This window comes from Thunnus albacares, chromosome 13, assembly GCF_914725855.1.
Source record: "Thunnus albacares chromosome 13, fThuAlb1.1, whole genome shotgun sequence".
Classification (NCBI taxonomy): domain Eukaryota; kingdom Metazoa; phylum Chordata; class Actinopteri; order Scombriformes; family Scombridae; genus Thunnus; species Thunnus albacares.
Genome location: NC_058118.1, coordinates 11,039,060 through 11,052,662, shown reverse-complemented (window position 1 = coordinate 11,052,662; position 13,603 = coordinate 11,039,060). Strand labels below are relative to the sequence as shown.

General features: G+C 40.7%; 1 protein-coding gene across 1 annotated transcript; it reads right to left on the bottom strand.

Moving 5' to 3' along the window:
• Positions 1-3,520: 3,520 nt before the first annotated feature.
• si:ch211-284e13.4 (insulin receptor substrate 1-B) lies at positions 3,521-12,575 on the bottom strand. Its single transcript, XM_044370644.1, has 3 exons — positions 11,213-12,575; positions 6,540-9,692; positions 3,521-3,602 (listed from the first exon to the last, which is right to left on the bottom strand). Exons 1-3 carry the CDS (start codon positions 11,559-11,561, stop codon positions 3,595-3,597), a joined length of 3,510 nt encoding a protein of 1,169 aa, XP_044226579.1. The 5' UTR covers positions 11,562-12,575; the 3' UTR covers positions 3,521-3,594.
• Between the last annotated feature and the right edge of the window lie 1,028 nt (positions 12,576-13,603).

Sequence of the window (13,603 nt, the reverse complement as noted above, 5' to 3'; positions counted from 1 at the left end):
AAGTGTTTGGCATTGCAACACGATTTTTTAAAATATTTGCTTCCAACTGATTCAATGTACATTATAACTAATGTCACAAACTAGCCAAACTCCTCCAGCGGCTCTGGATACAGTACGCAACCAGTCATCAACTATAAGTCACATTACCTTAAGAAAAACACTGTTTGCTTAAAAAACGTTTGACTCCATTGAAATTTTCAAAACATATCTTTTGGCCCAGTGGCTATCAAGTGAAAAAGGGATTTTTTTTTCTTCTTTTAAATCAGATCTATGACTGATTTTGTATGTCTACTCTTTACAAATCATCTTTAGAGTAGATCTTTGAATTGTGGTCAGACTTCGTATTTTTTTCTCTTTTTTTTTTGGCAATTTGTTTGACAGCAGCAGAAATGTTATAAATGGAAGCAATGAGAAAGTAATGAGTGTGTTGTGAGCAGGAATGGCACTGTCTCATAGTTTAGACCGAGTCACACGTTTAAGTGCAGAGAGAAAAAGAGAGAGTGTGAGAAAAAGGAAGTAATATTCACACCTCTGGGAACTGGATCCACATCCAAATAATAATCACAATACACAAGCGTGTTAATACTGTTTTAGCAGTCGACCGCCAGTGCCGGCTGCTCTAAGGAGTTCAAATCCCCTTCGTTCATGTTTGTTTTGAGGTACAAAATATACTGCAAACCTAAATTAGTGCATATATTTGATTTTCTGTCCAATACGGAGTAAATCTATTTTATTAGTGGACAACTTATCTATTTATTTGTTTATTTCCTGCACTAACAATCACCTCAGATGGATGAACAAGGGGCTGGTTGGTAGTGGATAAGATTTTTAAAAAATGGACAGTAAGACCTGGTGTGGATACATCCCAGGGTGTGAAACTACAAAGAGAGAGAGAGAGACAGAGAGAAATAGATGGTCTTTTTTGTGTGTGTTTGTGTGTGTGTGTGTGGTTTTTTTGGCCAAACCTCAGCTTGACGAAGCCAAACGAAAGAGCGAGGGAGTGCTTACATCGTGGCTGAAGTGTTAGGCACCGCAAAAAAGTAAAATGAGATTTTTTTTTTCATGTTTCTGATAAAACACAGTAAGGCAATTTGATTATGATTTACTGATAGCAATATACCGTCTGTCTTCTGAAAAGTTAAAACATATTCACAATTTAGACTCGGGAGAGAAACAACCCATTTTAAGATTACCTGTGTAAAAACAGCTACAATCAAAAATGAGGCACTTTATAAAAGAGTATATAGATATCTAGGCTATATAGTATTAATCATTATATGTATACTGTAGATCTTATATACCATTGTAATGTGTCACTTTATATTAGAATTGTGTTAACTGTTATGCAAATGAGGAAAACAAACTACAGTATGTACTATAGTTAATGTTGTTCTACTTGTATACTATAGTATATACTATAGTATAATATACAGTTATAATAGAAAAGCACAGTTGCCAAAAAAGTATTTACACTTTGACTTTTTGCACGTTTTTTTGTGCTCCACATTCACATTCATAATGCATTAAATCTTATTTGGTTGTAATCAACTCAAGTGCTAAAATTCATGTGGATATTTGAAATTCAAATAGATAAAAAATCATTTGTATCCTGTCATCTTGCTGGCAAATCTGTCATAGGTGTGATTTCATATTTAGGCTGTAGCTACTGTATTTAAAAATGTTTGCTTTTCAAAACTGCAGTATTCTGTTTCCCTCACTAACAAGTCTGTTATCAGGCCGCTTCAGCACATCCCAGTGAGAACATTTACATACATACAATCTAATTATTGTTCTTACTGCGTTATTGAAAACAATTTGATTAAGTTGTTTACATGCACAGCAGAAGAATGTTATGTTAATTTGGCCATTTTTATGCAATGTTGCATACTGTTATTATTGAATGAATGCATCTGGGACTGCTTTTCTACAGGATCTATGTCACATCAATCATTTCCTTAAAATACTGTCATGCTGCATAAAAAACTGGCTTTAATGTGACTTTTCCTGCAGCATTTAAGCTGCAACACAAATACAGCATTGGGTACCTCCAAGGAAATGTCATTTTTCTGTTTGTTTCTTAGCTGCAGTTTGCACACACTAAATTATTAAAGTGTAAGTGTGTTAATATAATTATATATATTTCAGGATGAAAATGGCCAAATTTTGTTTAATGCAGTGCAGAAATTATTTTTAAGAAGGATACAGGGCAGTATAAGGGAATCCTGTATAAGGGAATCCACCAAATACTCTAAAATACAGCCGAGATGCTTTGACTAAACCTTTATACTGACAACATTTGACAATCAGCCACAGGACATGACAGGACATGCTTAGTTTATGCATAATCAAAACTGGGGCTGTATAAGCATGTATCTGGTGCAAATGCACATCTGGAGCTTTAGGGATAAAACTTAATTGTGTGTGAAAAACACAAAATTACAGCATGACCATTATGAAAGGATAAAAAGAAAACCGTTGTTTCATCAGTTGCAACCTAAAGATCTGAGCTGACAGATGTCAACTGCAATCTGAAAATGCATATGTAGTCATATAATGTCCTGTTATAATGTCCCATTATACACTCCTATGGATTTCACAAAGATTGCATAAGCTGTGTGGGATTTTCACACAACCATTTTCTACTTGTGTGGAGAACCTGACAGGAAACATAAAACATTATATCTAGATTTTATTTATATAACATGATTTCAATGCCAAAGAAGTGTACTATATTACACCTCAGAAATTAAGGATTTTTTAGCAGTAGCACAAGAAAAGCGGTCAAAAAGTATAAAGGCTTTTTTGGGCAACTGTGTATAATAAATTAAATATGTTTACAGTGACAAAGTGTATGAGTGTGTGAAACCTCTGCCAAGCTGTATTTCCTTCTTATTTTGAATCAAAGTGACACCTGATGATCATCTAACTTAGAATACGGACAAAGGCCGATGATACAAAAATATAAACCTTGTGGATTTAAGGTTTCCACGGGACTCCAAAATGCAGCTGAGATTGTGTCAATGTACCAGCTGCCATTTTGAGCCTTGAGTTACACTTCAATAGATTTGCTCATGTACCAATCAAAATCATTTAAATTGTTCTTAGAGTATATCTTGAGAAGATGTGGCACCATCAAACATTAAGTCTAGATACAACAACATCTTGTATGATTCCCTGAAAGCCTTGTTGAACTATGACTTTTCCTGCATGATTGTTGGAGTGATTGTGTCAAATTGTCATTGTTTATCCATATTACATTAAGTTAAAAGATGGTCAAATGTCATTTTTATTCAAAACAAGGCAAAAAACAAAACCTTTTCTTTACCCTGTGTCTGTGTGTGTGTGTGTGTGTGTGTGTGTGTGTGTGTGTGTGTGTGTGTGTGTGTGTGTGTGTGTGTGTGTGTGTGTTTGGCACACGTTTGGTTGACAGAAAACAGCAGACGGGTTGGGGATGAGTTTTCCAGGTTTCCAGTGTTCAGACTCCAGTGTACAGTTCTGTTGTGGCAACAGATCGGGCTGCCGACCATCCACTCACAGACTGAGTGTGGAGCTGTTGCACCAGCATCACACTCAGCTTCAAGATGAGGACGCAAATCAAGAATCTGGAAGAAAAGAATCAGAGGCAGGCAGGAATTTAAGTTTCTCTACTTATTATTGTAATTGGCATTATATTCAATATTATACCACACAAAATGTTACAGAAGGTGATGCAGTCTAAACATACTAACATACAACACTATATTCTCTAAAACATATTGCTTTTGTTGAATCTAAAGATCCTTCTTGCTGTTTGGGTAAATATCACATGACGCATGATATCTTTCTGAAAGGATTTTCTGATTGGAGTCTCATGCACACTGTTGCAGATGTCAATATTATGTGTCTTATCTTTGTGTCAGTTCCAGGGATTTTGAACCGTTTCTTCTTTTTAATGAACCACCCAAACAACATAAAGAGCTATGTCAGCAAAATAAAGGCAGTGGCAGCAAGCAAACATCTGAGCATTATAATTAACAGCTTGCAATTACAATGATTTTTTTCTCTTGTGGTTTACAGAGAAGCGGAGTTACCGTATAAAATAACTATTAAAGAATAACCTCCCCAAGCAACCACAAATAGTTTATACATCAAGGGAAGCTCAGGCAAAAGTGCTGATAAATCAACCTGCGGTTTGAGTAGCACTGAGTCAGTCTAACCACTTGCTCCGACCACTTTGAGAGCCAAATGATTGTCTGTAACCTCATCGCTCCGGCTGTGTAAAAGAGAAATCATCTGCACTATTTCCTGGTTTTCCAACCAGCTGAGGAAGATAAGTTCACCTGTACATGTTTTTGTATTCTTTTGTGAATACTTTACTAGATATCTGTGTCTACACTCTTCTATAGAGGTCCATCTGCTCTGTTTTTCAATGCAAGTATTCATCATTACAGTTTTACACTGAACTTATCTGTCTGGTTAATATTCAATTGGAGTATATGAAGTTCACCAGCTCTGGAACAGAGGTAGGCTGTAGTGTTGTTCACTAATAAGTATTCATATTGGTGTAAGATGAAAGATTAAACAAAGATAATAAACTATTTAAAAACATCAGGCATCACTGAACCAGACTTTGTATCTCTCCTCCAAATACGTCAGACATTAAACTTTTAAGTGTCTATAGAGCCAAAAAGTCTTCAGCTATGTTAACATTAACACTTTGCTCATAATGCTGCTTTGGCAATACTACAATTAAAACATGGGGCACAAATTAACATCTTAATCTAATTATGTTTTTTTTAATAAACATTTCATTTGAAAGTCTAATTAAATTGTAATTAAAACAGGTGCAGTGATGTGATATTGGCAGCATTATTTGAGTGTTGATTGGACATAAAAAACAAAAAAAACAAAACAAGCCTGTGTATTTGAAGTTTTATAAACTGCAGTGCATGCACAGTTTTGACATTCACCATCTTCCATACATCCAGGCTTAATATATTGAGTTCCATGATTACAATATGGCTGCAGTTAATGAAAGTGGAATAAACAGTTCGTAGCTTATGGGAGAAGAGGCACATTCAATCATTAATCGCAGTGTGAAAATGACATGAAAGAGTAATTTACAGAATGTTAACAGAGCCTTCGTTTCCTTGCTATGCATGTTAAATGCATAAATAAACTATCCCCAATTACAATAATTAGGCAATTATTATGATTATACATGCACACGTAGAGACTGAATGGCATTAGATAAATCAATCATGCAAATGTTGTACCTGCTCTGAATAAATAAGAAGCACAAGTTGTTTGTTCCATTTACATTTAGTTTGATTAACCTTTACCTGTATATTTGTATTTTAATGTAAATATCCCTCTTAGAGCTTTTTCTTTCATTTCTTGACATGTAAAAGCAATTCATCTCTAATGTACTTCAGTATACATCAATCAAAAATATACTTAACACTAACCGTGAAATAATTTTCATCTGCGCACAATGTGAGGGAAACCTCAGAGCTGCCATGTGAAATCCTGCAGCCGATAGCACACCCACACATAAACATAAACACCTGGTCCATGTTCTGTCCCCTCTACCTCCATTTATGTGAAATGGCTCATTACCAGCAGACAAATCAATTGGCTTTGCTCTCTGAACACCCACTTGTGATAATAAGAGACTCTACAGACAACCCACAGCCTGGAAACACAGCGCTGCCCACCAGCTAGAAGCAAAGGTACACATCAGTAAAGGATGAAAGGGGAAGGAGTGACTAAGAGCCAGACATGAGTTTTGTCTGTGGATTATGCACATCACATAAAACGGTTACATCCAGCCTGACAAATATTACCAGGAATCATATAGTTTTCCCTTTCACCTTTTTGGAAATATTTATTTCACTTTAATTTGTTCTTATAACACTTAAAGACAATGCATCTTAAATAAAAAGCATAATTTTGAGTATAATTTGGCTGTCATCAGCCAGTTTTGCAATGAATACATTAAGAATACTGAAAAAAGAGTTTCTTCTACTTCTTCAGCGTCTTCTACTGACAGAGGAGGAGACATATGGTAAAATACACTGGATTCTTTTTTAAGGTCATTGACAAGTGCATGTTTCGTCCTAATATAACTATTCAATTTTCAGTTTCAGAAATCACATCAGAAACTATTTTTTTCATTGTTTTAAAATAATTTCCATCATTGTCCTGTATTGTATTGATGCAACTACTGTATTAATTAGTATGATTGATTAATTTTAAGTAGGATCTTCAACACTACAATGTCTTGTTTGTTACAGTAACCACTGAGTCTTTTAGTTGTGAGGCCAGAACTGACACCAAAAACCTGATTGTTTACAAGCAGAACAAATATAGGTGCCACTACAGACAACCTTATGCAAGGTTCCTCATACTATAATATCATAAAAGATGGTGCATGTGAATATAGGGAGCTCAGCACACAAAATCCACCTTAGATGTTATGATAGATGGAAATTTTTCTTTACACACCCAAATAAATAGATGTTTAAAATGAGATGGGTTTGCAGACTAGTAGTGCTTACCTTGACTGTCGTTTCTACTATTCTGGTGTGCTCTCAGTTCTTCTGACTTATAGAAATCAATACTGGCATAAGTGTTGAGGCTGGAGCCAGCACTGCTACCCATAGCGCTTCCTCCAATGTTGTAGGCGGCAGAGGTACGCTCCACTCCAGCTTGAGGGCTCTCCTTAATGGCCAAGTCAAGGTCAATATAGTTAAGGCCTTGTTCAGACGATGAGGTGGAGGCTTGTGGTGGAGGTGTGGCAGACAAACTAGCTGCCTGCCCGTCCTCCCACAGTGAGCAGTCCAAACCATGCCGATGGCTCGCTGCCTGGCTGCCCTCTGGGAAGAGGGAGGTAGAAGAGGGTGGGTGGCGTGGCAGAGAGGGAGGTGAGTTAAATGTCTCTGAACGGTGGCTTCGCCGTCCCTGCGGATCACCTCGGACCAGTCTGCTGCTCCGCTCAGGAGACTGGAAGGACTTGACTGGAGAAAAGCCTAAACCTGTCTCCTGCTCCATGGACACGGATTGACCAGAGTGGATGGCAGGTCTTGCTGAAATGCTGGGATCTGAACCTTTGTTGTCCATAAAAGGTGTAGTGATGTCTGTTGGCATTTCTGCCATCTTTCCTTTTGATCGGTACCCGGCGTTGCCCTCTGCAGCCAGAGGAGAGGACGTGCCGTGTTCATGTCGGGCCTTGGGGGCAACAGCTGGTGGGCCCTGTGGGGTGCTGAATGTGGACCTAACAGGAGTCAGGGGGGTTGAGGACTTCCCTAAATCCATGCTGACATATTCAGCAGAGGTGGACAACGGTGCAGAGAAGCTGCGGGGAAGGTTAGCAGGATTATCGTGGCAGAGGAGTGGTTGATTCATGGGCCTTAAGGTTCCATGGATCACAGGTTGCCTACGTTCGGACCCCGCACGTCTTCCTCCGTTATACTTATTGTCTTCCTTGAACACAATACTGACATACTCACCGACGTTCTGAGACACCAGTGGCGGCAGATTCTCCTTCACCCTGGGCAGGGTGTTTGCTTTAGTAATGTCTGAAGACACACTGAGGGGACGGCCCCTCCTTTGTTGCTTTGGGCTCTTACTACTTGAACCACGTTTTTGGTGGTGACGGCCATCTTTTGTGCTTGTTCCCGCACTCTTGTATTCTGCTCCAGTTCTTAATAAACTTAACCCTCTCCCTGCCGATATGGACTTGTCTTCTAGGCTTTCACTGCTGGCTGAGCTGGAGGAGAAAGAAGAAGAAGACATGGAGAGTTGGCAGCCTCCTGCAGAGCCCACTGCTATTTTGTTTCTCTTGCTGTATCCCACTCCCCCTCCCCTTCCAGCACCATCATGCCCACTGCTGTCCTTTTTTCCTTCCCCTTTGTTTAAATCCTCCTCAAAGCGAGTATAGAGAGTATGTTGATAAGCTCGTGGCAGGGAGAAGTAGGAATTGAACATTTTTGGTTGCAGTTGGTGTTGCTCAGGGTGGGAAGGTGGTGTGCTGCAGGCAGAGCGGCTGCTGACAGGTGAGATGTTCATATAGTCACTGGCAGCCCGGCTCTCCATGCTCGCCCTGCTATCCCACATGCCCAGTCCATGTAGGTCTGTGGAGCTGCTACTATTGGGGGACATGACCATGTAGCCCTCTGAGCTGGGCTGGCGGATGTGTTGAGGGGGGGACACGCTGTTGTTGGGGGTCATGGCCATGTATTCATCATCTGCCCCAGGTTTAGCACTGGCATCAGACATACCTATCGAGAGAGATAGTGAAACAGGAGGAGATGTCACTCCAGGCAGCATTGACATATAGCCACTATCCAAAGCTGCTCCCGCATCCACTTCTCTCCTGCTTTTGTCAGCCCTCTTCCTATTCTCCCCTACCACATCAAGCTGCCCACCCCCCACTGCCAGACTCCCTGAGCCATGGTGCAAATCAGGTCTGTCTCTGTTAGCACTCTGCGACATGATGGCATATTCTTCATCATCCTCATCATCTTCATCTTTTCTATGTGGGGTCAGTCGTTCATGGGCTGCCAAAGGAAGGGAAGCCCTCTTACTTAGTAGTCTGCGTTCTGCCTCAGATTCCCGACTGGATGAGCGCCGCAAAATCCGTCGGCCTTTGGAGCGATGATGGGAACCAAGGAGACCTTCTCGCTGTCCCATGACTATATAGCTGGAGGAGCCTTCTCCATGTACATGATGTCCAGACAGACTAGGCACGAGCAGAGAGTGTTCCCCAGGACTGGAACCATATTCATCTGAGGAGCCGTAGTCGCTTGGTGAACCCGAAACAGAAACTCTCTGAGAAACACGAGGGTAGGAGCAGACTGTCATGCCTCCCACTGCTGCCCCCACCAGACCACACTCTGAGCCATGACCAGAACTGGAGGACAGACTTGGTGCAGGAGAGGGAGCAGGGTTTGGTGTGTAACGTGCAAGACTGAGGGTAATCTTAGCAGGGGTTGGGGCCCTGGTGGGCTTGGGCCTCAGTGTTGGCGTAGTTGAGCAGGAACCATTAAGACTTGGGCTGGAACTGGCCCATGTTCCTTTGGCACTTGCTCCACCCTCCTCTGACCTGGCCCCAATGCTGGCAGTTCGTGCCCTCGGGAATCCATGGCGTGACGTAGGTGATGTGCTGGTGCTGCTGCCTCCTGTCCCAGGAGTCTCTGTGCGGGCTCGTCTGGAGAAGCCCACCTGGCTGGGTGGCAGATTTGGATGATGACGACGGCTCGGGACACTGATGGGGTTTGAAGCAGTGCCGCCTCCACACGACGTTCCCACAGATTGGGATTTACTGCGCTGACGGAACTCTTCACTTAGAGCCTTCATGGCTTCCAGCAGGGTCTCATGCATGTTCTGAGCCACCACAGAGTCATCCACCTGCATCCAGAACTCTCCAGGGCCAGTAATCGCTGAGCGACCCACCTCAATGAAGAAGAAATTCTCTGAATGGCCACACCTGCGAACATTCATCAACTGCAACACCACCGCGGCCACATCAGAGTTGATTTTGACAAAGTTGACTGTCTTGTCAGTTAGGCACAGCCGGTAGATGCCCACTAAGTTCCTGGCATGTCCAAGACCTTTAGGCCAAACCTTAACCTGCCATACTTCTTTGAAGGTTGGAACAGGAGATGGAGAGCTACACTCTCCACTACTGCCGTAGTCCTCAGGAGTTTTACCTAGGAAAAAAATAAAGAATTTTAAAAAATGAAGCCACAGAATGAATAAACACATCATGTATACATTATGAAATACCCAAAAAACTCAAGATTTACATGAAACACATAACCTGTTGAACTTTTGATCAAAGCCAAAATGACAAACAAACATAATGACACTAATAGGTCATAAGTAATATTCCTTTCTTTAAATCATTACTAAATTGCTATATGCAAAGATGTCTGCTCTTGTGTCAGCCAAGCAGCTGTGCTGCAGCTAATTCATCACCTTCACTTTTAACCTACAGCTCTATAATTAATTAAGTGTTAGGAGGTATAGAATACATCTACTGAAAAGCAGCATGCTCGATTGTCAACAATACACTGTAGATCAGATCAATGCCAATGACATGACATGAATGACAGAATTATAATTTTGTTTTTGTTTTTCCTTGCCACACAGCAGTCACTGTTATCTTCACTGAGCAACTGACAGCTACACTGGTTTGCTCCCACCCTCAAGAAAAATATTTAATTTATTAGATATGATGCGCATAGAAATCATTATAACTATATATTAATATGTGTCACTCTCCATTTGTATGTTCATATGCACATTATGGACAGGTATGCACTACAAATTAAATTAACAAAAGTGTTTTTATTGTGGCTGTCCCTGAGACATAATCTTAACAAAATGGGGGTCTGTACTCTAATGTGCATTTATTAATCAACGTTGGTTTTCCAGCATTAATCAACATTAGAGCCGGGCAAGCCCATCAGTGACTGAAATGCAAAGGATAACAGGGAGGGTGGATGGTGGTGTTCAGCTCCTGCATAAGGATAACAACGTAAACACGAGGATAACCAACAGAAACACATTTTACAGTGCGAGCGCACTGACGATGCCATCTCCTCCCTACCAGCAGCACCGTGCAACAGAAATGTAGGTTAGGCGAACGGCAGTCAGAGCTGTGCAGAAAAACAAAAACACAGGCACCAGCGGAGTGCACCACGATAGGCTACTACTATATGATGCATCCCTTGGATGGTTGCTATATGCCCACTGCGCCATGCAAAAATACACCGTCGTATGAAATGGGCTGCATTTCATTCAGAAAAGACGATCATCTGAATATTACTACATGTCGATGCTATTCTGTGCATCATATTTCATTATGCTGACATAAAATAATCCGGAGGTTATAACTGCATTAAACCAATGCTTATTAAGACTGTGCTGCACAAACACAGCACATGCCGCCCATAACGTGTTGGTCTACCCCGTTCAGTCGGATCCACCTGCCTCTTGGTGAAAAACACACCGTTCAAATTGCATTATTCAGACTAATTTATTCACATTAAATGACTAAGCTGGACCCGCAGCAAAAAAGATCCAAACAATTCGAGCCAGTGATCTGCAATGAACAATCAGGAATGGCCGAGCCAAATAGTGTATATGGAGAACAAACAGCCTACGGCAGGATAGGCCTGATGCAGAAACAGACAGTAGAAATCACATCACACTTTTCATATCTTACAGTTGCACTGGAGATCCAGCATTGCTTGGTACCACTCATTTTGGACCTCCTCGCTGTCTGCAGCGATGGCAAAGCTCTCGCTGCGGGTATAAAGGACTATCATGTGCTTGTTCTTGGAATCTGCCCGCTTGTTGATGTTGAAGCAAGTCTCCAGGTTCAGGACTTTTTTGGGCACAGGTGATTTACTGCGGAATTTCTTCTCGTTCTCATAATACTCAAGCCGAGCAGGACCTTGCTCCGAGGCCGCCCTCAGCACGAAGAATCGCCGGTGCATTGATTTATGCTTGCGGAGATAGCCGCTTTTCTGTACATCTTCATAATTCTGCTGCTCGGCTGCTTGGTTCTCCATGGCCAAAGCAGGGTGATGAATATTATAAGCCAATAATCTCAAGGAAAAAATCGAAGTCCATGTGTACTCCTCATTAATCCATTGCAACTACATCCCTCGTCCTCCTCCCCGTGTCCACATTTAAGTGTCCAGCATGTGTGCGAATGCTCAGGATGGGAAAAACAGCCAAAGCATGTTTTGGATCTGGTCTCATACTGTGAATCCAGCAGCTGCAGGAGGATCCGCGCACCGAGCGCGCACAGCGTGCACCGCTGCTCGTCCTGCAGCCCAGCCCAGTCCTGCCCGACCAGGTCCAACCACGGTGCATTCAGCTGCTTAAGGACGTCTCCTCCACCTGTCTGAGGTTGCCCAGTCTATACCCACAGCTGTCAAGTTAGAGGTAATAAAAACAGAACTTCCGGTAGATTTTTTCCAAATAAAATCCATACAGAGTTGAATCAGGCCTGTCTGCTTTTCCATCCTGCATGGGTTTCAACACTTATCCTGGTCAGAGACGATGCTCAAAATGGCCCGGAGGACATGGTTTGGCTGATTTTCCCATATTCTACTTCTTTGTGGAGTTGAATATCCAAAGCTAAAGAATCAATTGTCGATTTCAGACACATCAGACATAACGTGGCTCTACGTTGGATGTAAGAGAGGGTTGTTAACCTTCTTCAAAAACTCTCTTTCTCAGTCACCTGTTGACTCAATCTTTTGACCTTTTCTTTTATCTACTGGCTCCACATCCCGTCAGTGAGGGACAGAAACAGACAGAAACATAATCCTGTAAACATCTATTCAAATATTATTGAAATGAAACAGAAGACTCAACAAATCACGACGAAGAAGTCAATGAGCATTTTAAACCTACATATCTAAACAAGCAAATTCTTATTGCTGCCTTCAGGATGACACTATCCTCCACCTGCATGTAAAAGTCATTTTATCCCCCCCTGCTCTCTGTCTTCTCAGTTCCTCATAGGTATTTTTATGCTTTATGTTTTATTTTATTCTATTTTATTTTTATTAACATTTACCTATTTTACTAATCTATTTATTTTGCGGAGTATTTCACAATTTTATTTATTTTTTTAGTTATTTTTTTGCTTATATTATCTTTTATTATTTATATTTTATTACCATCTTTTAATGTTGTCTTATTTATTTAATCTTTTTTGCTTTTTTAATTTCTTTGGTGTGCATTACTCTTTAAATCCGTTTTTAACATCCTATATTTTGTCCATCGCTTGTAAAGCACTTTGAATTGCATTTGATTTGTTTGAAAGGTGCTATATAAATAAAGTTTGATTGACTGATTGATATTACTTCCATTACTTTGTGTGATTTTTTTTAGATATTCATATTTATTTATTAATGTATTCATTGCCAATTCCACTTTTTTTTAAGATTTAGCATTTTATTGTTTGATTGTTTTTTTTAGCTTTGTTATTAACAGTGAGTTGTTGTTTATTTATTTATTTATTTATTTATTTATTTATTTATTTATTTATTTATTTTTATTCTGTCTGTTGTGTGTGTATCTGGGTGTTGAGCTGCTGCAGGGATAAATAAACGTGCAGTTATTTCAGACTACAGCTTTATAAGACCATGAGTTACAAAGTCTGTGTTGGTGCGACTAAAAACAACAATCTGAACAGTTTTTATTATGAAAGCCAGCCTGTTGTGTTTCCGTCTCCCTCTGGCTGACTTTACGCAGCTTCAGCTAGACTGGCACCTCCAAGCCGGTGCCAGTCAAAAGCCAGGGGGGCTTCAGGACTGATGATGTTCACAGAGGAACACGATGTTCAGCCGGGAAAGATTTCGTTTATGATCATGTGGACGAACAGTCAGTTGAGTGCATTCAGCATTTATTTGGGGGTATTTTACCCCGCTGACAAAAGACAGGAGGAAAACAACTGCAGAACATGCTGTTTGAGAGGTCAGGGCTGATGCAGCTAAAATAAAGGAGGCCCGATATACTTTTCAGTTGGTACTGTTGAATCTCATACAGCCATTATGTGCGAGAAAAAAGTAGCCTATGGCCCTGGAACTTACACAGA

Bases quoted from the DNA above. Each gene is read 5' to 3' on its own strand.
- si:ch211-284e13.4 (XM_044370644.1), bottom strand. From the start codon at position 11,561: ATGGAGAACCAAGCAGCCGAGCAGCAGAATTATGAAGATGTACAGAAA. The intron at 9,693-11,212 runs GTAAGATATGAA...TTTTTTTCCTAG, and splicing joins GCTGGATCTCCAGTGCAACT to GTAAAACTCCTGAGGACTAC.